Source organism: Equus przewalskii, chromosome 13, assembly GCF_037783145.1.
Source record: "Equus przewalskii isolate Varuska chromosome 13, EquPr2, whole genome shotgun sequence".
NCBI lineage: Eukaryota > Metazoa > Chordata > Mammalia > Perissodactyla > Equidae > Equus > Equus przewalskii.
This window is the reverse complement of record NC_091843.1, coordinates 82,434,425-82,460,986: the sequence shown is the minus strand read 5'-3', so window position 1 is coordinate 82,460,986 and position 26,562 is coordinate 82,434,425. Positions and strand designations below refer to the sequence as shown.

Below are 26,562 nucleotides of genomic sequence, written 5' to 3'. Positions count from 1 at the left end.
TCACAGGCTCTGCTTTGGCAGCCTGGGGTTTGCAGGTTTGGATCCCAGGCACGGACCTACAAACCGCTCATCAAGCCACATTGTGGCAGTGTTCCACATAGAAGAGAGTAAGACTGGTACAGATGTTAGCTCAGAGCCAATCTCCCTAAAAAAAAAAAAAAAAAAAAAAAAGGCAAAACAAGATACAAACTCCCCAAAACTAATCTTGACCAGCCATGAAAATTAAAATATAGGCAAAACAAATAGAAATATTTCTCCATTCTCGTCTTACTCAAAAGGTGGCAATTTCAATTTTTAACCCTTAAAAAAAAGGCTTTCACTCATCTGACATTAAGACAAAACTAGGAGGCTCTTGAGAGTTAATTTTAATTTTTATTACACACTACAGACATGTGCACTAGGCAGAGGAAGGTTTTCTGTACTCTTATAATCACAGGAAACATACTCCCACCCCTCCCTCCCCTTTTCTGATACTGGAGCGGCATTTCAGATTATTATTTTGGGATTAGTTTAGGGCAAAGTAAAAGACACCATGGCAGGCAGTGTATAAATGACATAATTACGAAGCTATTTTTGGAAGCTGCATAACTCGCAGTAACTTGCTGATCGAGAGCAACAAGGTTGTGCAGCGCTCACAATGCTATTACTCACCTACTTACAGTTTGAACATCTACTGTTACTGGATACCAAGAAAGTGAGGAGCAGTCCCCAAGAATCTTCCACTCTTGTTTTCTGCTTCCTATGATCCAGTAACTTCTCAAAGGCTTTGAAAAGAGCACAAGTCCTTGCTCACTGGAAATCTTTTCTGAGCAATCGGAAATGTAGACAATGCAACCACCTCTACTTCTTGTGCAGATACACATGTGCTTCAACAACCGTGGCTGCTTCTGGCATTGATACAGTGTGAGCTACTAAGAGTTCCTAAAAACACTTGACCTGACTGGTCAGTTACCTCAGCTTTATATGCTACGCAGGTGAGTCTGGAGAGTACACTATTTTATTCCTGGTCCAAATTCAGGTTGGCATGGATATATTTAACCATGTTTACACATACGCCAAGGGAGGACTTTATTTTTTTCTTGAAGTTTTTTGTCAGGCAGGAGAGAACATATATTCAATTTCAATTTTGAGGTAGGTAATAGACAGTAATGAGAAAAATACAGACCCTCTAGGATCTAACTTCTGTCCATCTGTCTAGGCTTGTCTTAATGTTCCCCAATTGGCACAAGCTAGGTATTTATGGTCCATAATGTACCACTGGTGCTTTTGCATATTGCTCTTAAATTCAACTGAAGCATGCTCCTCTAGAAGGAAGTTCATATCTGAGTTGTCCTTCTTTTATTTTCCTCTAGAATCCTAGCATTATCTTAATAATAAATGCTATCACATTGCACTTTGTATAAATAACTTCATCTCTCTCTCACCTCCTACATTATGAACGACTAGAGGGAAGAAACTGTACTTGTGTCCATCTTCAGGGATAATATACCAAATACACATATAAATGCTTCTTGAAAGAATGGTGAAATACACATATTCTATTTACAAGGGCTAGGTCTTTTTCACAAAACCAGGCAGAGACTTTGTAAACTTGAAGTTACCTCATTCAAACCTCTATTTTGTCTTATAAGATAAAACTAGACTGATCTGGGCATTACTAAGATGAAGGAATCTATTACAAATTATATATTATTATTATCCCCAGCATGAAAGGGCTATTTTGAATTTGAACATGTAAGAACATTCAGGATATTGCCTGGCACAGCAGCACAGGCAATAACAAGACATTGGACTTGCATCCAAACTTTTTTAAGCCACAGAAGGAATTTAACTGACCATGTGGCCTTTTGATTGACCACGTTTTAAGACTGCCTGGAAACAAGACATGCTCCTGTCACAGACACAGCTGAGGCCAATCAGGAACTAAACATCAGCACAAAACAAACTCCAGAGAGACAGAATCAAGATTCTGGAGCCAGGAAGGGGGTTAGGAAGAGTATTTGAATCTAGTAAGATGTGGACTTCAGTGCCCATCATCCCATCCAGTGCTGCAAAGTCTGAGTGACAGAGGTGGTTCATCCGAGGCTTAAATTGATCTTTAATCCTCGTCTGCATCCTACCACCCCAGCAAGACCACAAAAAAATCTCTGAATATTCCACGGGCTTAAACCTACCTATGCTGCCTTTGAGTTAGAGAACAGGATTCAGTGGTAGGTCTTTGAAAAAAATACAGTAAAGAAAATGCTAACTGCTTTTCTTCATAGAATCCTGTGTCTTTCTCCCACCTCCCAAAGAGCTTGTGTTTCAAAAGGTCAGAATGTCTTGGGTCAGAAATAAGCTGCCTCCCACTCTGTTCAGTATCTACACAGAGTAAAAATTTTTGTTACCACAAAGTTTCCAAAGAAATTAATTCTTCCTCCACTTTCCACCTACTGCCTCTGAAATGTCAAATTAAAGAAATGTTTTAGAACTGATTGTGTAGAATATTCTTCCTTTGTTATATTAGATTTGTATCAGCATATAAAAATTTAGTTGACACAGCTTTTGGAAAAATCTAGTTGGCAGCAGAGTTAGACAACAGATGGCCACTCAGAAACTAGACCCAGAAAGGTGACTTACTTGCACGTATATGCTTATAAGAGAGGCCTATTTTTGGGATACCCTGAAAATCATTGACCTAATGCAAAGCCCAAGAGACAGGTCAGGGTAGGAATTATCATAACCTGATTCCTTGTCTAAAGCGAAATATACCACTTTTAACCAGCTATAGATATGCCAAAAATGTAAAATAAACAGATACTGACAGTGGGCAGCAACTTTTACCTTTTGTAAAAAAAAGCAAGCAACACATAAAAATTTTTTTTAGATATTTCCTAGAATTCTTCCCACGTAGTTTAATGTGGTCTTTAAAAATAGGTGGCTTTCAGTTCCATACTTTGTTTCTGCAGAAAGAGCTACTGGCAGACTCATTTTAAAATAATGATAAAGAATTTTCTTTTCTTAAAAGAAAAAGAATAAAGGATTCCTTTTTACCTTTATGGGGAATTAATAGCTGAAAACAATATTTAATTAATGCCATCCATAACGGGCAATTTTTAGCTAAGATACGTAAGTTCCTTTTAGCTTTGAAATTTTAACTCAATTTCAGTTGAACTTAAGAAATGTTAACCATAAACTTAAAACAACGGCTCTACTGCAAGATTTGTAAGTCACATTCCCAATGGTCCTCTTGCCTCAACGAAAACTACTGAAGTTTCTCCTTTATTAACAAAGCTCAAAGACACATACGCCATGATATATGGATAAGTAGATTTAAAAACTGTTTATCATAACCTACTAAGTTACACAAGAGATTCCAGTTCAAGTTGACAGACAAAACATAAACTAGATTTAAAGTGCTGTATTAAAAAACAACAAAAAATACAGTTTGCATTTTGGAGCAATTAAAATAAGTGGAGACCTAACACTAAAAATAAAAAAAGAAAAACATATATAGGATTATCATTCTGTAAGTGTTCTGTTTTGCTCTTTTCATTCTAAGAATGCAGTCTTGTTTAGAGAATGACAGTTAGCTGGTCAAATTTATGCTCAAGACATTTATCCATACTTAACCAGAGAGGCTGCAGAGGCTTCTAAGCCAGTCAGCTATTCTAAACTTTTCTATGTTAAATATGAACATTTTAGCAATACTACTCTTAAATCACTTCTCATTTATCTTCCTCCTTAAGAACTGCATAGGCTTGTTTTAAATAGTTTAAACACTGTAATAAGCTACAGTTTGCTAAGAGTAGAGGTACTCTGGTTAATGCTCAAAACGGTGTGGCCAGAGGAAAAGCAAGCATTATTAAATATGAATGCAATCCTTACCAACACAAATTGAACCTTTTTTTTTTCAATAAAAAAGCTAGTCTAAAAAAGGCCTCATTCTATAAAGATATACCATTTCCAAATCACAGTGAAAGTAACTTGAGTAATTTACCAATTTTGTTTTCTATGTACCTTAGAGATACCTCACTAAAAACTGGTATCTGACACAACAGAATGATGTTTGCAAATGTAATATTGTAGTGACAGGAGTGAGGCTGATTGTTACAGACATATCAAACTCTGAGTATTAAATGGTTGCATCCTAATTATTTATATAGAACATTGGTCCAATAACAAAAATAGAGAACAGCAGCTGGAAATTTATCTCATTCAATGTTCAGAGATAAAAAGGTTAACCATTCTTTCCACTATTTTCTGCAGATAAGTCCTTTTTTCATATTGAAATCTGATGACAAATTCTGGCATTTTTCCAAGCTACTGTATGAACAGGATGCTGAAGGCCATCACTATACAGCATATTGCAACATAGGGACTCTTCCGTTCGCCTGTTGAAAAAAAGGGAGACATTCATGTTGATTAACTGAGTGGCTAACATGGATATGATATGATTATTACTATGGGAGAGGTGTACATAGGAATCTAGATAAAGTTCTTGCCTCTGAGGCCCACACATTTGATGGGGGAGGGTGGCAGGCAAAACAAGAACTAGATGCAATATAAAAGCAAGTACAATATAGAAAGAGCTAAACTATACAGACTTATTTCTAAGACATTTCTTTATCATGTGTTTAGAAAACTCTTAATGTGCCATTCCCATGCCACTGGGTAAAACCAGTATTAAAAAATACAATGCAGAATGTAGGATAGAAATCCAAGAGAAACAATCAAGAACAACTCAATTAAGGCCAAAGAAATACTGCTTATTTTTTCCTGTATAAAAGGAAAATTTCCACCTAAAAAAAGAAATTTAACATACACGTTTTAGCCATAATTTTTTCCCTCACTGGTAGCAACTCATGACATTTTTTAAAGGAGGAACAAAAGAAAGCACTTGTGGATGAAAAATGAACAGAGGCTGATCAATAAAACTACATTTTGAAAATGTATATAAAATAAAATGCTTAATAAAAACATATTAGGAAAAACTTTCTGAGATGGATTTCATATCACATCTTTTATAATATGATTACTCTGGGTTAGAAATGTAGAACTTAAAACAACCACTTCTGTATGAGTCAATTTCACATGTGTTTAAGAAGTGTTTATACATGAAGACTGTCCTTTGCAGGAAGCCCTGAAGTTGGCTTGTGAAATTGTCTTGCAAAGAGTTAGAGATGCTGTGATTTTGAGTTAATTCAAATTCCTTTGTTCTTTCTTGTTTCTTCAGTAATCACAAAGCTGTACAATTCCACAAAGCACCAGGCATCTATATGTTCCCTTGAGGGCACATAAGAAAGAAAGAAGGAAGAAGAAAGAGTGACGGGCTACTTCTGGAGAGAATCCTGAGTGTGCACCTGGTGTCCTCTCGTAGAGATAGTTTATACTCCCCTCACTTGTGTTTTTCTACGATATTTAAAATCAGCTCTTTCCCAGTAACTAAGTTCCATGTTTCACTTAGCAAGTTAACTACCTTTGGAAAATGGCAATCTTCACCACCCTTACCAATGAAAATCTTCAAGGTCATTGTCATCTTCAGAGCTTCCTCACTGAGCTCAGTCGCACTGTTCATAAATTTATATCTTTTGTCTGCTCAATGACAATATTCATAGAAAATATGACACATATAAATAAAATAAACATTTGGTATTTTTTATCCATAGACATTTAAATGGACTGCCTTTCAGCTAAGGGAAAATCTAGAAAGTGAGAGAAGAGTGTTCTCAGAATACCACTATCTTAACTGGAAAAAAAAAAAAAATCTTTTAAAACTAAAAAATACCTTGGATCATCACTTGTAAGCAATGCTAATTGTTTTGCGGGCAAAAAACCCAAGTTACCAAGCAAAACAAAAAAACTCATTCAGACAAATTTCAGGTAGATTTCATAAGCAGGACTGTCATCTTATTAGGGTTAGATATTCCCACTGTCTAATATAGTCTCATTAAATACCTAAAAGAAGAAATTAATATTGTCCTAAATTTTCTATCTGCTGGAAATCAATTTTTGGGGAAGTTCTTCTCTTCCTCTTCCTCTAACTTAGAATGCTATAATTTACATATGGGTTTCATTTTCCTGTTTTTAATTTTCTTGAAAGAGATTGCCATGCGGCAGAGGTAAACATCTTGGTGAACTTGGGTAAGAATGTTACTTCTTGTCTAGTCTTAGTTCTGTATAAGTGAATGTGAAACAGTTGCTGTAATGTGATGTGTAACGTGATAAGATGACTTCGCCAGGCCCTTTCCCACTAAAACTGCATCCTTTCCTTGTGGATGTATTGTGTCAAGATAAGAGAGGAGCTTGTGGTTGACAAAGCAGCATATCAGCATCAACATTTTCTAAGCCACTTTGCCAAAATGAAAAGCTAATGCTTTCACATAATTGGCAAGAATGAATACTTTAACTGAACCATTTAATCTATGGCATTCATACAGATAAGAGAGGAAAATGGCAATAATAAATGAACAAGAAAAAAAGAAAAGATGGTTTACAATTAGACATAGAAACAGCTGATACTACAGTAAATAATTAAGAAAGCTACAATCTAGATGTCTTAAACTTTTAGCTATACTTTCAAATAATATTTATGAACAGAAGGGTCACCTGGGTTGGCTACTGAATGGAGGTGTGCATACTATTCTAATTTATTACGTAGAATGGACTTAAGATATCTTAATATTTTATTTATGAGTTAGTGACTTAATACTGAGATGAAAGCTCAGCCTCCTAACTCCAGACCTTTTCTATTTTTACTAATGAATATTTAGTATTATGCTAATACAGTGATGTTCTCTCTATTCTCCCAAACTCTCTTGCTCTTCCATTACGTGCTCTCTTTGCAGTTTTCTGGAGGTACTCTTACAACTCTGTTCCTTGACAATATTCTTTCTTTTTCTGGGTGACTTGGCTCTGAAGCAAGCAGTTTAGTTTACATATATTTCCATTTACCACAAACTATCAGCATTGGCCATTGATGGTGCTATTTTGTTTCTCTCTCTTCTCGGTTAGTTTGAAGTGCTTACGATTTCTTCTGTTATTTCAGGATGTGCAACTGTTGAGCATGACTGCATGCCAGATAAGTCTGTACCACAAACCTCTATAAATCTAGGCTGGGCCCTCTCAACTGCAGCACTATTGACAATTTGGGCTAATTCTGTTGTGAGGGGCTGTCTTGTGCACTGTGGGATGTTTAGCAACATCCCTGACCTATACCCATATGTCCCGACTCTAGCTGTGACAACCAAAAATGAACCCAGACATTGTAAATGTCCCCAGATTGATAACCATTTATTTAGGCTCTATCTGTGCTTTACCAATCTAAGGTAAATAATATTTCTCACAAAAGAAACATTCTCATGCCTATCACCGTAAGAGATAATAAAGTATGACTAAGAACACTGAGGAAGGACACTTTATCATGTTAAAAGCACGCTGAATTTCTTCATCTCCGAAAGACGTCTGTTTTCAACAGTCAACATATTAGAACGAGGGCCTTGAAAGAAGCACTTTTCTGTGAAGCTCTTTATGCTTATACTATCATTTTCTATGGCAAGAAACCCAAGAGGCCAAGGAATTTTATAATGTCATCATAAGCGACTTAACAAGGACTTCTATGTAATTTAGTACTATGCTTACAACTTCCACTGATAATGGGTCTATCATTAAAAGCTTAAGGGAAGAAAATTTGCTCTCTCAAAATTATTTCAATGGCTAACAATACATGAATCTTAGAAGATGCTTTAAAGAATTTGAAACCTGTACAACTAATTTTTAGTCCTTAGCTGAGACTAGATTATGCCTATAAGTATCTTCAGATGTAATATATCAATTCTCAGGTCTTCTTTGAAAAATTTCTAAATATTACAAGAACTTAGTGTATTTTTCAATCTTTAATCAATTTTGTTTCTTGTTATGGACCATCTTCTAAAATGTTCCACATCTCTGAGAAGTGAAAACCAAAATAAAGCATCATACTCTAAAAGGAACGCAGCTTATCTAAGGGAGATGACTCTTAAATTCCCCATCCTATTTAAAGAGATTAGTTTGGGGAACTCAGGCTGTCGTCAGACTGGCTAACTAGACTAAACGCCAAACAGGGAAAAAATATTTTCATTATGAAACCTGACAGCTTTATGAAAGAAAAAAGTACTTATGTATAAATTTAAATTATTAAATTTAATAATTCATTAAATTTATAAATTATACATTTATAATTTAATAAATTGACTTTAGTACTAAAGTTAAACAATTTTTGAGGGGGTCATGTAAATTCCAAAGAGGACAAGAAATATTCATTTTCAATCCACGTATATAAGAACAAATGCCCTGAAGTGTTTTTTGAAACTTCGCATGTTAAAAAGGGTATACAGTCACGTATTGCTTAACAATGGGGATATGTTCTGACAAATGTACCATTAGGCAATTTTGTTGTTGTATAAACATTGTAGCGTGTACTTATACAAACCTAGTGGTATACACACTAGCCTGCTACACACCTGGGTTATATGGGACCACCACTGTACATGTGATCCATTGTTTGACCGGAAACATCATTTTGTGGTGTACAACCATAATCTATTATTCAAGAATATTGGTGAATTATAGGAATAAAATCCATTTTAATTCATTCACTTACCAAGCATTCGAGAGTCTACTATGTGCTAGGCACTGTGTTAAATGTTGTATACATAGGGGAATGGGACAAGAGTATTATTTTACTTATCCAGTTTTGGTGAGGAAGATTGTCACTGGGCTAAGATCTGTGCCAATCTTCCTTTATTTTGTATGTGGGACACCACCATAGCATGGCTTGATGAGTGGTGTGCAGGACCATGCCTGGGATCTGAACCTGTGAAGCCTGGACCGCCGAAGTGGAGCACACAAACTTAACTAACCATTATGCCACTGGACGGGCCCCAGGGCGATGGGACAAGAGTGGTATTACCTAAATATAAACATACTTAAGATGCTGCTCATCTTATTATGAAAAGTTAGAAGATAACCACATCTACCTTAACTTTAATCAGTCAGAATAAAGCTCAGCTGTGACCACATGGTTTCAACAGACAAAAACAGTTAATGTTTTTTAAAAGCAACAAATAAGATTCTATGATTTAGCATAGGGCAACAAAATGACTGCTTAGTTAGTTGCTTAGCAGGCCTTCCATTAGATAGGAATTCATTCTCAGTTATCAAAATAGCACACACAGCATGCTCTATACTATAAGCATGTGTGTGCATAAAACTAGACACATTTGTCTGAAATCTCCTCAAAACCAGAAATGGATAGTACTTGATATCTGAATTACAGAGATTTTTCTTATATTTTCCATCTCACTGCTAATGAAGTATTATGACGTATCAAACAAGTCTAGGTTTAAATAGCATAAGGAAAAGAGTTTGCTGGAATGCTACAAAATTTTGCAAAAATGCACAAAATTGGGGAGCCTGCATTTTTAAAACTGATATTTGATATGTGTGAATATGACGTAAGTAAAGTGGCCAGCAAGTTAGAGCTGAATAAGTGGAGGGAGATCATAGACAGATACTTACCAATTCTGGCGCACTTCCAAAATATACCCAACAACCTACAGAGAATAAAAAAGAAAAAAGTAGCTATTGATTACGGAAAGGTAAATCATTTTCCTAGTATCACGTAGACAATTCATCATATACTAGCATTTTAACTTCGGATGCTTTGCTTCAAAACTGAAATTTGTTTGCTGTCAAACCACCATTTATGTAGAAAAGTAGAATAAAATAGTTGATCAACCATCAAAATCAACAAATTGGAATATATTTGATGTCATAGGTTAAACTCAGGGTAAATTAATGTGAGAGTGGCAAAAATTTGTACAAGCGTTTGTAGGATTAACAGTCAACTTCAAGTGCTTTACGTTCAAAAGCAGAAAACACATATGCCAATTTAAATAAACATTAATTTTGAGGAAATGGTAAATGAACACAGTTGGTTTGAGATGAATTTTTATATTAAAAAATAAAATTCATACTAAAAAACCTTACTCATAGAATGTAGCTCTATATTAAATGACCTATAATCAAAAACTCCAATGATAGCATTTACATAACTATGTCATTCAATAAGCAGGAAAACAAAAATATGTATGTATGTTTTCAATGTAAGTAGAAAACTCTAGTTTAGGACATTGTATGAGTTAATCAAATACAGCATTTAAAACACATATATTCTGGAAATAAGAATTAGACGGAAGATATAGATTTCAATTTTATGAATGGATATATTATGAATTAAATATATATTATATGGATACTATCACTTATTTGGCATGTATAAAAAGTAACCAGCTTTTTTTTATGGGGCTGGCCCCGTGGCCGAGTGGTTAAGTTCGCGCGCTCCGCTGCAGGCGGCCCAGTGTTTCGTTGGTTCGAGTCCTGGGCGCGGACATGGCACTGCTCATCAGGCCACGCTGAGGCAGCGTCCCACATGCCACAGCTGGAGGAACCCACAACGAAGAATACACAATTATGTACCGGGGGGCTTTGGGGAGAAAAAGGAAAAAAAAAAAAGTAACCAGCTTTTAAACAAAAACCCAACTGAGCCAATCAATGATTAGAGGTATCTGAAAAAAAAATTATAGACAGCTATTTTGTTGGTCTAACAAAAGAAAAGAATTATAAACGGTGTTACCCATGGTTACAAATCAAGATAAATTAACATTGCCTACTGCAGTAAGTTAGGACTGGCATAGCAAAATCATAATACTTAAATTCTAGGGAAATTTATACTACATTTTTTTTGCTCAAAAAGATGGCTAATGAATCATTATATTTGAATGGTTAAGACTGAAATAAAATACTGGGTCAATTAAGTTCTATATATGTTCCTCCTCTGATGTATAACTTCCTGACCTCAAAGCACAAAGTCCCTTAGTTCAGATTAAATAAAATGGGCAAAAACACAGGTTTATTTTAAAAGATGGACATTCTGACAGATGAAATGATTTTACTATAAGAATAAAAGGACATTGGGGCTGGCCCCGTGGCCAAGTGGTTAAGTTCGCACGCTCCGCTGCAGGAGGCCCACTGTGCTCTTGGTTCGAATCCTGGGCACTGATATGGCACTGCTCATCAAACCACGCTGAGGCAGTGTCCCACATGCCACAACTAGAAGGACCCACAACAAAGAATATACAACTATGTACTGGGGAGCTTTGGGGAGAAAAAGGAAAAAAATAAAATCTTTAAAAAAAAGAATAAAAGGACAAAAACCATCTATACTCCTGAAAGCAACGTAGGATAATATAAGGGCCAGACCGTGCCTAAATTCAGTCCTACTTAATTGGCTGCGTAACTGTGAGCAAGTTATTTTCTCTTTACAAGCACTCATACTCATAGCGCTGTTGTAACGATTAAGTGAGTTATTACAGACAGTCTTCAGACTAGTGATTAATGCGCTGTATTCAGTAATATGTAGGTTAAAGGCACATGTACAATAACTCCAGATGTCACTTAAAATCCGCTTACATTTTATCAAAATATGGAAGACACTGGTTAGTGATCTGCAATGCCATGGTTCCTTGATTCTAAAAACATATTGATTATAACATGCACTACTGATTTAAAGCTACTCCAATTGAGGGACTCAGAGACAGGACACCTGAAACTCCTCAATGGGAAGCTTTAGAGCCCCACAGAACATAGTCTGAAACCATATGATGACAGTCAAGGTCTTTTCAGGCCTGATATTCTAGAAATAACTCAAAGTATCACTGGGAAATTGGTAGAACATAGTATATTGAAAGCTATTTAAACAAAAAAAATTTCCGGGGCCTGCCGGGTGGTGCAGCCGTTAAGTGTGCACGTTCTGCTTTGGCGGCCCAGGGTTCGCCAGTTCAGATCCCGGATGCAGACATGGCACCGCTCATCAAGCTATGCTGTGGTAGGCGTCCCATATATAAAGTGGAGGAAAATGGACACGGATGTTAGCTCAGGGCCAGTCTTCCTCAGCAAAAAGAGGAGGATTGGCAGCAGTTAGCTCAGGGCTAATCTTCCTCAAATAAATAAATAAATAAATAAAAATAAAAATAAAATAAAATAAAAATTTCCTAGCTTGGCAACTTAGAGATTTATCAGTACCACTTTGGCCTTTTTCACATATTTCCTTTGACATATTTCTGTAATATCCCAAATGCTATTTATTAAAACACAGGAACTTTATTAGTTGGCAAAAACCAACACAATTATGCTGCTTAGTTCTCTGGCTATAAGGCACTAAGTATACTTGCTGATAAAGCTATCAGGTCTATGAAAATAGGAAACAAGACAAAGTAGCAATCTTTTTCTTAGTTCTATATTATTTGAAGCAGCAAAAAATTAAGTTATTTTCAACAGTGAAGTCATCAAAAACTTGTTTTATTCAATTAGTCTAGACATCTCCACTTAAGCATGAAATACTCACTATAATGAAAGAAAAGTTTATTATGAGTCTCATAAAAATATGTATTATGACAGAAAAGAACAATGGCCTATAAAAATTTCTTCTGCAGAAAATATTTATGGACAAGTCAAAATAAAATTGGCTAAACATTTCTATAGATAGAAATAAAGTCTTAAAAAAGCTTTCAAACAATTAACTGTATCAGTATATACTTTAAAATATAAAAATAGGCATGCTATTTCTTCGGTCCCTTATGTAGGAGAAATATACTACTACTCAACCTCTACTGTAAGGTTGGCAGCCCTGAGAACTCCTTTTTTACTGTAGCATGATACGGATGTGTTCCTGCCCCCAAAGGAATGAGGAGCAGACATTTCCACATGCAACCTATTTTCTTCATAACAGCATCAGAAAAGTACAAATATTCTATTCTACGACTATGTGATTATTCTTTAATGAAATAAACACTTATCTTCTTAGATAGAAGTTTATGTATTATATTAGAATTCCAAGCAACTGATTAATGAGAATATTTACTGGTTTCTATCTTATGCTTTAACTGTAAGTTAACAGTTGGGGGTTGCAGAGGAAGGGATGGAAGAAATAAAACCATTTGCTTGGGTAGAAAAGCTTCATGCACAACTAAGCCACAAATAAGATTATATAATTTAACAAACAGACAAAGTATTAAATTGAGTGCTGAAGACTAAGTGCAACAGGAGTTCAGAGAAAAAGGTGAAATGACGAGGAAGGCAGTGTCTACAAGGGAAGTGGTGCAGTGTCAGAAAACTGAAGGACAAGTCACATCTGTTTTCACCTTCAGTAGGTTAAATAAAATCCTTTAGGTTAATAGAGACAGATTATCAGTTTACTGAAACAGGGTTACTGATTTTCAATATTCAAAACTAGTTAGAGGTTCTACTTATTCCTTTATACATGTTCAAATAATTGGTAACAAAAGGAAATAAAAGGAATAGTAACAAAAGCTAAATGATTTAGATAATGAGATGTTTGAATAAATGCTAACTATGATAAATGGAGTTGAAGGAAAGAGAAGCAGAAATTATTACTCTCATAGCTGGATATCTACAACCTGGCTTCTTGTAAGGGCTTTTTATTAGTGGAAAAGCAGAGTCTGACCTTGCAGGACCCTAATTTGACCCTTTTCTTTCCATTAAAAACAAAAAAAGGTGCTGGAGATGATTATTATTCCTATGAAAAGTATTCTATTTCATCCTTTTATTTCGCAAAATCATTAAGTGAGGTACAGGCTCTCATCAAGAAAGGATTAGGACAATTATTCATACAAATTAATAAATATTAATTCACAAATAAATAAATAAATAGGCAAAGAAAGTTGACATAGTTTTTACCACAGTCTCTGTTTTTTTATATGTATTCTTCTTTTTTGTTGAATTCAACATGTATTTTTGTATTAGGAACACGGCACTTTAAAATTTTAATTCTTTGTGGTGGTATATTAAGCTTAAATCTTTCCAGGGTATGAATGTATAATTAAAAGGAATATGACATATCCAAGACTTAATTTTTTTTTTTAACATTGGCACCTGAGCTAACAACTGTTGCCAATCTTGTCTTTTCTTTTCTTCTTCTTCTTCTCCCCCACAAAGCCCCACAGTACATAGTTGTATATTTTAGTTGTGAGTGCCTCTGGTTGTGCTATTTGGGATGCCACCTCAGAATGGCCTGATGAGTAATGCCATGTCCACACCCAGGATGCGAACTGGCGAAAACCTGGGCCACTGAAGCAGAGTGTGCGAACTGAACCACTAGGCCGTGGGGCTGGCTTCTTTATTACTGTTTTAAGTAAGCTAAATAAACTTCTCCAAAGATGTTTGCGGTCTGATACAGACAGGGAGCCTATATGATTAGCGCAATCTTGGACTGGAGAGGGAATGTCTACATTATTTTTATGGACACAGCACCTGCAAACTGTTTAATACTTTCAAAATATGATAACCAACTTTACTAATTATTCTATACAAAGTAAGGCCAAATACTGCCTTTGAAAGTACTAAATTGTATCTCTAGTCCCAGAAAAAAAAAATCTGTCATATCTTTTTAAATATATTTTTCTTCAGTCCAAAACATTTCAGGTCACTTCTGATACTTATCTTATTTAGTGAGATTCTGTAAATACAAAGTTTTTGGATTTTAAAAAACAAAGGGAGGAAATAACGTAAGTTACAAACTAATTTGGGTGATTAGACATCATTAGTAACATACCCAGTTTTATTCCTGTCCAGGAGGCTGGGCGCCAAGGATCGGATATAAGCACAGGTACATATAAGCAGCAAGATTACAGTCAACAGACTCTGAAAATTGAAAATGGCAGACTAAAAAGAGAAAAATAAAAGTTAATATCACAAGAAAAATTGCATAGGTAAAATGCCAGACAATTCTATGTTAAGAATCATACTTTTTTCTTCAAAAAGGCAAACAGAATAACATGTTTGAGAACAGTTAAAAACCAAAATCTTGAGGTGCTGCAAGAGTGTAATTTCTTCTCCATTCTTTGGGCTAAGGAACGCAGAAGGTGCAACAAAAATTCTAAATCCAAGAACTTGAAAACGTTAACAAAAAGAATATGAATCCAAAATAGCTCAGCAAAGCTGAATCAATACGTAATTAACACAGATGTCCTAGGAGCCCCGACTATGAGGCAGGACACGGACTCTCCAAGCTCTGCCAGTAGCTGGCTGTATGACTTCAGTTGACCAATTAGCCTCTCTAAGTCTCTGTTTCACATCTGTAAAACTGGAAGAAGAGTGGGGAGATAGACTAAATGTTGGCTAAAGTTTCTTTCAATTCTGAAATTCTTTTAGGATAAGAATGTTTTAAATTTAAGCAATCATGTTCCATGCATTGACTAAAATTAGGCGATCAGGTTTTGGTGAAAGAAAAGTACTTGCTCATTCACTGCTGATTCTTTAAAAGTTATTCAAAACATTTAACACAGGAATCATAGGAAATCATAGGTTTCCAGTCAAAGTAAAATGGAGGTCATCTTACTTCATTCAAAGTTCAGCTCAAGGATCATCTTTTCCAGGAAGTCTCCTTGGGCTCATCTGCCTCCCCTCTCCTACTTCATATAGAACTCTCCTTTCTGTTTCCACAGCAAACTGCTATCCATTTATTATAATACTTATCCCTGAAGAGTGGACAATGTCTTCTCAGACTCTGAATCTCCAGCACCTGACTATGTGCCTGCCACACAGTAGGAGCTCAATAAGGGATGGTTGAATAAAATAACAAAACAAAAAACCCCCAAAACAACCTTTAAAAGTGCAGGAATACTACATAAAATATAATAAAGAGTAACATTTCCATTATATATGGGTAGATAAAATACATCAATCTCACACAGTAGCCAGCAATATTTATTTAGTAAACTTAGAAGCACTTCCTGAAAGCCAGGAGTTAAACAAAGAGTAAGAGTTACAAAATTTGTTTTGATAAGGAAGATTGGCCCTGAGCTAACATCTGTTGCCAATCTTCTTTCTGCTTGAGGAAGATTTGCCTGAGCTAACATCTGTGCCAATCTCCCTCTATCTGTATGTGGGACACTGCCACAGCACGGCTTGTCAAGTGGTGCATAGGGCCACGCCAGGGATCTGAACCAATGATCCCTGGGCCACTGAAGCAGAGAGCAGAAACTCAACCACTACGCCACCAGGCTGGCCCCACAAAAATGTTTTTAAAAAGGCAAAATTGTTACTTGCAAATGATGAATGCTACCTGAAAAACCCAAAATAATCTAGTGGAAAACGATTACAGACCATAAGAGAACTGAGTAAAGTGGCTGGGTACATAATTAAAATAATTAAATCAATAGCTTTCATAATTATACTATCAACTAGCTGAAAGACATAATGGAAAAAAGACTCCACTTATAATAGCAAATAGAAAATAAGCTAAAATATCTAGCAATACGCTTAACAAGAAACATGCAACACTGGCATCAAAGGACAAAGCTGACAAAAATCTTGAAATATGCTGAAGAACATAAAAGCAGAATGAGGCGGTATATGCCACGTTCTTATATTGGAAGGCAACATCATAAAGCTAATGTATAAATTTAAAGTGAGCTCAAAACCAACAAATTATTTTTGAAATAGACAACTAATTTTGAAGTGCATACAGAAAAAGAAATAATAGCCAGAATCCTAAAAAAAGAATCAGTCCTGTCAAAATTGTCATATTTTTTAACCCTTTATACAATTTTATAATACTTACTAATTATTCAGTACATTTTTGAAAAATTATATTTACCAATACTTAACAAAAGACAAAAAAATGCTTATGTACAATGCTAAGTGGTAGGAAAACCAGCATGCAAGGTTTCACAATCAGCATATCTTTAGCCATGTAAACGTTCATGCAACACGTAAACTTTCATGCAAAGAAGAAGGGAGAATACAGAGATTATCTCTGGAAAGTTTTTAATCTAATTCTCAACTTTTCTGGATTTTTCAAATTTTCTAAGTGTTACTTTTATGGTCTGAAAAAGATAAAGAAAAATGATCTGTAATTATTATTTTAATAGTTGTTTTTCTATGCAAATCATTTCTTCATGGATATAGCAAGAGTAAAGTTTAATACGTCTTGATTTTTAATTGAATTGGGTTTTAATTTTGCATCTGTAAAAGCAAGTGATATACATTTTATCACTTGAAATAAATCAACGAATGAACTCTAATGGTCAATTCTAGATAGAAAATACAGTATCTCACAATGATCTCTCAAAGGCCATATTTTGAACATGTATACAGTGATAAATAGAATTTGATAACAACCTCATAAAATATAAAACACAGACTTCCTTCCAGCCAACATAACTAAACAGGTATTTAGTATCTACCCTGTCTGGGGCATGAGGCTAGACACAGGATTAAAAAAGTTACATAGCATGATTCCTTCCCTCCAGGAGTTTATAGATAACAACAATAACATATTCACTGAGTGCTTGTTCTGGATTATCTTATTTATCCTCATATATTTGAAGTAGATGCTATTAATACCCTTATTTTATACAAGACAACTGAGGCATAGAGCAGTTATAATTGAGTTAAAACAGGACATATATTTTAAAAACTAAATAGCAACTCATTATAGTATATGTAAGTGATGCCTGAGCCGTGCTGACAAAAAAATGCTGTTTTCATAAAGAAAAGTCACGAAAAGGTTCAAAGAGAAAGCAGGAACTGAGTTAAGCCTTGAAAGGGCACAATTAGATGGGCCAAGAATAGAGAGGCTCCAGAAGAGACAAAAGCATGGAAAACATGCTCACAGAATCAGGAATTTCCATGTTCAAGGAATAATGAACAGACTTACTGTATTAAGCAAAGCATTCAGGTAGTAAAGTGGTTGGAAAAGAAATTTGCAAAGTAGGTTTATCATCTTCCTAATGGAGTATCTGAATTCATGATTTTGCAATGTGTACTTTTTCCTTTCCTGAATGACTTGTTAAAGAAACATGCTTAAATGATATGATGTCTGGGATTGGTTTCTAAATAATCCAGTGTGTGTGTGGTGGGAGGTGTGGGGTTGATGATGAAATGCTGAGCATATGAGGCTTCATTAAACTCTTCTTTCTACCTTTGTATGTTTGGATTGTTTTCATAATGAAAGAGTTTAAGAGGCACTTAAAAACATGCCTATTATTAAAGAAGTGGGGTGTATATATAAGGATATTTGTGTGTGAAACCATTTACAAATGAAAACCATTTACAAGTATGCAATATACGATACATACAACTTTGTTCCTGGCATTTATAGACCCTAAAATTTAAACAAATTATTTTAGGTGGATAAGTCTCTTAGATGTACTCAGACTCATGTCAAGAGTGTTGCAAACTTACAGACATGAGCCGACCGCTGCTTGGCCTACCGAAGCATTCCTCTTAATGCTTAGCATCTGTTGTTCGCTGATATACAATTTTAGTCTCATGGTTAAAGGAAACAGATGTTCCTGTTCTGTAGAAAAATAATTGGGATTTTCAATGCGAAAATGTTATTAAAGGAAAGGGAGGAAGCTAAGAAAAAAGCACATTCGATCACAAACTTGAGGGAAAGATGATGAAAAAGGTGATAAGACAAGTAAAATTCATTGACTATGTTTAATTTTTTTCAGATCCTTTAAACCATGAAATCTTTTTCAAGGTAGTGTTTTTGCACATGCCATCTGTTTTTTCCTGCCTGGCGAACTGATTCAGCCATTTGGTCTCAACTTGAGTCACCTCCTCTACGAAGTCTTCTCTGGCCACTCTCCACGTGGAGCAGTCAGGACCTTTGTACACGTATGTGTCACACACATACCTGCCCATGATAGCACCCATCTAGCTGCACAGTACTGTCTCTCCTCTATTTTACTGAGGTGCTTATCAATTCCCCAGTGCCAACTGAATAAAACAGTGCACAGCAGCCACTGAAAAATACTGACTGAACAGGAACTTGAAACAAATGCAAATGAACATTTTAACAAATGCAAGAGCATACTTAGATTCCAGATTAATAATGCATGTTATTAAAAGTATAGATCAGACTGCTGAATATTTTATTAACTATTCAAGAGAAACCTCTACACACTGCTTTGCATTTTTATTTAATTGTCAACGATATTTGGAAAATCCAGAAGGAAGCAAATATCCTTAAGTTTATGTTAAAGGCGTAGGTTGTAGCGTAAAATAAAGGCCTGAGGTAATTTCCTTAGTATCTAAATCTCCTTCTATCACCAACTGGAATTCAGAGGAAGTTCTCTCGAGCAGCCAGCCTTGAGGTGCTTGCACACGGCAGTATGTGGATTCCACCTAACTTCTAAGAGACATTCAGAGGTCTGGATGACTTAGTAGGCAAGCTGGCTGCCAGAAAACTCTAGAATCTCAAATAATTTTCAAATTTAAGGTATACCTGATTTTCAGTGAGGACACCCTGTGACAGTGTCAGGGAGTTATACAATGTCATGCTATCCAGTTTAATAAATTTAGCTAACTATTAAACATTAAATAACTCACATGGGAACTAAGGAGTTCTAAAACACAAAACAATTCGTTCCTTCTGGAGGCTCTAGGAAAGAATCTGTTTTCTTCCCTTTTCCAGCTTCTAGAGGCTCCCTGCATTCCTTGGCTAGTGACCCTTCATCACTCTGACCTCCGCAGTCACTTCTTTTGTGACTATGACTGACCCTCCTGCCTCTCTCTTACAAGGATTCTTATGATTAAATTGCCCCCTCTCCCCACAATTCAAGATAATCTTCCCATTCCAAAATTATTAACTTCATCACACATGCAAAGTCCCATTGGCCAAGTAAGATAATATAGTCACAGTGTTACTTTTTGGGGGGGAGGTGGGAGTGGGTGCTGGGAAGGCCATTCTGTCTACCACACCTGTAACCACTTCCTTTTTATAGTGAGGTATCCAGTAACATTCCCTAGACTCAGGGCTGCCTGTGGCACCCTCTGGAGCACAATCTCAACCACAATCAGAATGGTAACCTTGGAGCTGTGGAATACAGCAGCCTGTCTTGACCTCTGACCAGTACTCTCAGTTATGCTCATTATTCTAAAAAATGGCAATGGACATCTCAAACTACTTTTATCCAAAGGCCCTTTGATTATCCCCCCACAGTCCTGACCCATCACACTAATATCATAAGCTAATGTGAGCTTCTGATATGCTTCAAATAGTTAACTTTACTGTACTGATTTATCCAAACCAGAAAGAAAGAAACTTGATGAGTCAGTTACTCTGCATAATCATTCTTAAGTAAATCACAATTTGTTATGCCACCTGAAATAATAAAAATAATTCAGACTTTCATTTGGCTACCACTATAGTAGACGAAACATGAAATTACCTGTAATGTTGACGCTTTTTTTTTTCCCTGTGGAAAATTTGTCAAGCTAACATCTGTGCCAATGTTCCTCAATTTTGTACGTGGGTTGCTGCCACAGTGTGGCCACCAATGAGTGGTGAGGGTCCACACCTGGGAACTGAACCTGGGCTGCATAAGCGGAGTGCAACAAACTTAACCACTAGGCCACGGGGCTGGCCCCTTAACACACCTTTTTCATTCTCTATTCTCAAGTAAAATGGAAAAGTTAGGAATATTTATTTCAGATTCAACTTTTATTATTTTATCTATAAAGATATAATTTCTTATTTTCAGAGTTATTCCTGAATGTCAAACCTATATTCAATAAGTTTGGATATAAGAGGAAGAATTCAATACAGGGTTTTGTTTTTAGATGTATAAATAAAAATACTTCTGCATAAAAGAAACCACCCAAAACACAGCAACACAGGGAAAAAAAGGTAAAAGATCCAAGTAGTATAAAGGCGCAAAGAAAGAAACAAGGGGAAAAGTGGCAGAAATATACATTATAAGATGCTCAACAGTGGTTTGCCCAGAGTGCTCAACGACTGCTTACTAACCATACTTAATCTGCAGAAAAGACTTTGACTAAGCCTACAGTATTTTCATTAGTCCTGGATCACTTGAGCATCACGTAGCTTATTTATTTTTTAGGATCATCAAACAAATTCTTTAAGCAATTTGTTGATTAAGGGCTTGCTTTATGCATCGATTGCCTCCTATGTGGGAATTAAATTTTTATTGACATATTAATCCCTCCAGTTTATCTGAAGTTTACTTTAAAACAAGAATTGAATAACAAAGATTTAAATTTTTAAAATTCCAAATAGTAACAATTTTACCTGTTTTATAATACCTACTGCTTTTATATAAAATTAAAGTTGTTTAGCCCTCTCTGGACGTGGAAGGAAACCCAGAAATGACATTCCTGACTTAACTGTGATAAAAATTATACAGCACTGGAAAAGCGGGTCAGGATTTTATTATTTACAAATCTAGAATCTAGGTCAGGTCAGCATTTTCCAACTAGTTTCTACCTGTAAATTCATATGTACCACTTATCTCTTAAAATGGAAAACATGGAAACGCACGGACAAATGTAAGCCTGTACGTAAATGTGCAAACACACACACACCCCATTCGCTCAAGGTAAGTGACCACAGGTGATTGAAAAGGTTTCCACTAACATACAGAAATATTTAACACCTTCTTTTGGTATTATTAGCACTTAAGTTCAACCTCTGTGGCTCACTGAAGGTAGCACTGATATTGTACCAAATATGCAAGTTATCCTGGTTTAATTTGAAACCAAGAAAACAGGATTGCTTAATGTTTCAATGTTAAGAACACATCACCTGTCTCTTAGCACCAGTGGCCACTAAAAAAATTGGATTATTTACTGAAATTAATTTATTAATTACTTAATGAAACAATCTAAGCATACATATTTGTCCTTGGATAAATCAGCTTCTCTATGCTTCAATTTCTTTCACTTGTAAAATGAGGGGGCTGGATTAAATAGCATTTGATCTCACTAGCCCTGTTTCAAAAATGTAGAGACTTTCTCTACTCACACTTTCCATTTAAAATTAAGAACTTTCGTGGCTATGAGTAAAGCCACTGTCCAGAGTCGAAGCACCTCAACTCTGTTCTCCACTGGCAAGAGGCGGGCATTTGTGTTGATTTTCATCTTACTGCCATGGTACCCAGAATGCATTTGCTATGTTTGTGCTGCGTGGTTTTGGAGCTACTTTATAGACACATCAGATCTAAATACAAAGCAAAAAGGATGCCAAAGGTGTTAACAAGAGAAAGCGTACGTATAACTCTGATAAATAGGAGACTTTAAAAAAACGAAGAAACAAACGTTTTACGTGTGTCCTTGATAAATGATTTGACAAGAGAAAGTATTCTGCAGGACAAAAGTGCAAATCCTGTTATAAAAAAGGTACTCTGACCATGCAATCAGAAAAGACAAAGATGGATAAAATAGAAAAACTTCCGAATACATGGAGTCAAACGCAGTATAAACCCTGGCTACTCATTAGAATCACTTGGAACTTTTAAAAACAATCAATGCCCAGAAATTTGGACTGAACTTGTTGAGCATCTATAGTTTCTCAAAGCTCCCTGGGAGTTTTTACCTGCAGTCAGAGTTATAAGGCACTACGATACAGAGGACCAGCATCCACAACAGATACCTATTAGCCTAATGCACTGGTTTACAAAGTGTAGTTTATGGAACCTTTCCATGGGTCTATGAGGTCAAAACTACTTTTATAATACTCAGAAGATATTTGCCTTTCTATTGTGCCGCCATATGTGCCGATGGTGCAAAAGCAAGAGTAGCCACAGAATTATCATCTTAACCCACTCCTCCCACCCCCAACCACTGAAGCATATAGACCTTGCTTTTCCTCTTGAATTTCCTGTGGAATTAATGGCATTATTGTATAACAAAAAGGGCACAAGATTTAGTGACAAACAGTTGTTAAGTTTAAATCTTAGCTTCACTATTTATAAGCAGTGTGATCTTGGGAAAGACACTTAACCTTTCTGAGCTGTTTCCTTCGTAAGTACAATGTGGTCCATAATCTAAGTCTTTAATAAAACATTGTTTGTAAAGTGACTGGCAGGGAAGGTGCTTAACCAATATTTCTTTCCAATCCAATCGACCATCCAAACTGGATTGTGCTTCATCACCCCTCACTAAGCACCTTCAAGATGACCTTCTTATTTATCCTTTCCTTTCAATCTAACTACTATCGTCAAGAGTTGAGGCATTCATCTATTACCTGGACCACTACATTTGTTTCTAAACTGCTCTCCCGCATTTTAATCTTCGTCTATTTAAATATACTCTCCATACTGTTACCATTTGGTTTTCTAAAAGGAACACCATACTTATTCCTGCCAAAAGCCTTTATCAAGTAAGCAGTTAAACATTATCAAAATATAAAGCCCTTGGTATGGCACAAACTCGTTCAAGATCTGCCCCAATGTCTCTAATCTCATCTCTCATCATTTCATTGCTTAATTTCTATTCCTGCCACAAAGTCTCCAAGCAACTATTCAACTTCGTGCCCTTTGTCTCCATAACTGCCATTTCCTTATCTACGGAAAGGATAGAGAACATTGTCCCAGCTCTAGCTAATGACTCCTTCCCTAAACCCTATTCACTCTTAAACATACAGGTCAGTGTCACCTCCTTAGGGATGTCTTCCTAGCAGTTCTCAGCCAGAATTCCTCTTTCCTCTGTGTTTCTAACATATTTTCTACATAGCTCTGCTACAAGACGAGGAAAAATATTTCATATCCCTCCTTTGACACTCAGTTTAAATATAAAACGTGGGCAATAGCTCCTACTTTGTAGGGTTTATGAGCACTAAATGAGACTATCTGTAAGTCACTTACAGCAAGAGGAAGAAATGAAGATAAACCCCCCCAGGTTAACCAAGTAAGGATGTTTGGCTCAGTCTAAAGCCTATGCTCTTTCCACTACGTGTCTCTCTACATCCTGGCAGATAACACATGGAATTTACTTCTTTAATAATCTTCCCCACTGGACTGTATATTCAGTATCCTTAAAGATAATGAGCATGTTTTTTTACATGACTTTATACCCCCATACTCTCATTCGAGTACTAACTCGAATTGACACTATGATGTAGAGATTAAAAGAGCTAGTCTCTACTCTAAGAACTCTGCCTAGACATGGGAGAAATACAGGCAACACTCCTTGCTGTTTTCTGCGATAAAGTGCTATGCTAGAGGGACACGAGAGGTATATACATTGACTATAGATGCCCAAATGGATACCTAAAAGAAGTAGAAGAAAATAGAAGGGGGAGGGAAGGCTTCCTGGGAAGAGATGAAACTTGAGTGAATCTTGGAGGATGTTAAGAGTTAGAGAGAATGAAGCATTTTGAAGTCCTTAAAAATATTAATTCATAAGTGATATAATAATTAGACTGCTTATGCTCTGACAGTTGTAAATTATTACTGCTAAGAAGTATTTTGTGGCTTTGAAATGCATTTTAAAAAAGGATTCATTAAAATACAGTAATTCAGATTTAAGTCATTAGTACTGAATTACCTCACAAATATACAAGGTTTAGGTGCAAACTCAAAAAGAAACCGTATTGTGTTGCTCTTCCAACTACAATGTAATTTCTGTAAAATGCTGACATCCTAAGCTCATAAGAACAGAGCAGCAATGAACAACTAATCATCTGGCAGTTGTTTCCATTATCCACCTAGGTTTGACTGGCATATCATATTTGAGAGCAACACATCACTAAGACATGTTTTATCTTCAGTTATGTTGTTTCTATTAACAACAGCATGAAGATCTCTAGCATATGACATTAAAATAAGTTTGAATCCTGGCTGCATGACCTACTAGGTGTGCGACTCCAAGCACCTCAGTCTCCTTGTGCCTGACTTCCTACACCTATAAATATCTACTCAGAAGTTGTTCTAGAGCTTGAAATAAGACAATGCCTATAAACTGACTTTTCAAACACAGCCTGGCACATATCAAGTGCTAATAAATGAGAGCTATTATTGTTACTTTGGAAAAAACAAGGAAGGCCAGAGTTTAAATAGCGTAGATCTTAAACAAAGTATATGTGTTGCTTTTAGCTAGTACATAAGACAATGAAACGATGGAAAGAAGAATATGAATACCTTTGCCTTTTACTATGAGCAAGATAACCCAACTTCAGCTTCGAAGAAGATATACAAGAATTTAGACTGACGGTCCCCCTACTCTTTTTAAATAGAAAAAGAAACCAAATTTTCTATGTTAAATAACAGCTCACTAATGACACTCTTTAAGAGCAAGTGTATCCATGCTACCATGTGGTAGGTGGGGAAAGAAGCTGGCAATATCCTTGGCCAAGGAAGGAATAACCTGCCAATAAACTGCCCTCTTCTCTTCTCGGCAGAGAGACTATGACTTATGCCCCAGCTATCATCAAAGTAGCAGGCCTAGAGCAAGCAACAATTAACCAGTTTTCGATTAAATGTCTAACAGTTTCGTGCTGTATGGGATTTTGCAGGAGCCTCTGAGACACAAGCTTGGCAACTTTTCACAGAACAGTTTTGGGGTCATGGTTGCTTTTGATACTCTAATAAAAGGCAGGCATCCTTTCCCCAGAAATATGCTCATAAACATAACATCGGGCACGTGGACCTCATAAACTCAGCATGAGGGTCTGCTGCAGAGGCATTCATTCACCATAACAAAGATAAAATGCCTTCAGACACACCGTGGAAGATTTTACTAACACCATTGACTACGACATCTGCACTTTGGCCACGCCGGCTTTATGTACCTCCTTTTCTCAGCCTGGAAATGTAAGCATCTTCTGTGAACTTTTATGATTTATTTCAAGCTTTTTTAAGAGGCCCAAACTATCAAAAGAAGCTGCAATAACACAAAATAATACATACAACCTTACTAATGTGTGGGGAGATGAGGAAGGCCCAAGGCCAGACACCACTCCAAGTGCACTAAGCTCTTAGGAGAAAAACCACCTCTGCAGAGAACTCCAATCATTAAAACCTATAGTTTGAAAAGTAGCATCTTTAAGCTTGAGAGAATGGAGTAAGAGGGGCCTGAAAGGCCACTAATTCAACAGGTGACAGTAAGGGATGGAGTTTGGGGTTTATTTGAGAGGAATGAAATAAACCCTGGGTCAGGCCCGTAGGAAGCTAAGGAGACTCAAAAGAACAAGCGCAAACTCGAGAAGCTCTTATGCCTCAAACAGCCAAAGACCACAGCGTCTATGGGACGGGCAAAGTCAGCCAAACCAGTGCATTCCTTCGAAATAAATCAAGAAAGTGGCCGCTGGGGGAGGAGCAGGGCTCCGCGACCCCGGGGTCTTTCCTGGGCGATCTCCCTGGTTCTCCCAGGTGGGGCTGCAAGGGCCACATGGCTCCCAGGCCTGTGCATCCTCCGAGCCCCGGGAGAAGCAAATTAGGGACTGAGCTCCCTGGCCCGCGGGCCCAGAGACGCCGCCCAACCCCCCAGCCCTAGTTCGGGCTCACAGCCCCTCACCAAACTCAGCCGCGACCCCACAGCCCCAGTTCTTACCATAGTGAGGCCGGCGAAGCCCCAGCCACATCACCCTTCCGGGCCCAGGGCGGAAGAGGCGTGCACGCCCCGCCCGCCTCCTCGCTCCCTCCCGCCATCCGGTTGGGCCCGTCGGAGCTCCTCCTCCTGAGCCGTGCGACTCAGGCGCTAGGATAGGCTCCTCTT

The 26,562-nt window shown here is 36.7% G+C and overlaps 1 protein-coding gene, 1 long non-coding RNA gene and 1 other non-coding gene across 4 annotated transcripts; all 3 read right to left on the bottom strand.

Annotated features, from left to right (window-relative positions):
* Nucleotides 1–352: 352 nt before the first annotated feature.
* TMEM167A (transmembrane protein 167A) lies at nucleotides 353–26,562 on the bottom strand. 2 transcript variants are annotated; one of them, XM_008539151.2, is made up of 4 exons: nucleotides 26,398–26,528; nucleotides 14,651–14,760; nucleotides 9,538–9,572; nucleotides 353–4,373 (listed from the first exon to the last, which is right to left on the bottom strand). In XM_008539151.2, the coding sequence occupies exons 1-4, from the start codon at nucleotides 26,398–26,400 to the stop codon at nucleotides 4,303–4,305; spliced, it is 219 nt and encodes a 72-aa protein (XP_008537373.1). In that variant the 5' UTR covers nucleotides 26,401–26,528; the 3' UTR covers nucleotides 353–4,302. The 2 variants fall into 2 exon arrangements, with proteins under 2 accessions (XP_008537373.1, XP_070425873.1); XM_070569772.1 differs by lacking the exons at nucleotides 353–4,373; nucleotides 14,651–14,760 and adding an exon at nucleotides 5,234–5,574 and having other exon boundaries at nucleotides 26,398–26,562.
* LOC139075454 (small nucleolar RNA U109) lies at nucleotides 12,655–12,789 on the bottom strand. The gene has a single exon (XR_011525816.1). It is a non-coding gene; the product is annotated as a small nucleolar RNA U109 (small nucleolar RNA).
* On the bottom strand, nucleotides 15,496–20,401 carry LOC139075167 (uncharacterized). Its single transcript, XR_011525302.1, has 3 exons — nucleotides 20,280–20,401; nucleotides 18,286–18,400; nucleotides 15,496–15,631 (listed from the first exon to the last, which is right to left on the bottom strand). It is a non-coding gene; the product is annotated as an uncharacterized lncRNA (long non-coding RNA).

Excerpts from the sequence above, each read along its gene's own strand:
- TMEM167A (XM_070569772.1), bottom strand. The coding sequence starts at position 26,495 with ATGGCGGGAGGGAGCGAGGAGGCGGGCGGGGCGTGCACGCCTCTTCCG. Across the intron at positions 9,573-26,397 it reads GCTTCGCCGGCCTCACTATG|GTTGTTGGGTATATTTTGGA; the intron begins GTAAGAACTGGG and ends TATTCTCTGTAG. Across the intron at positions 5,575-9,537 it reads TTGGAAGTGCGCCAGAATTG|ACAAAAGATATAAATTTATG; the intron begins GTAAGTATCTGT and ends GTCATTGAGCAG.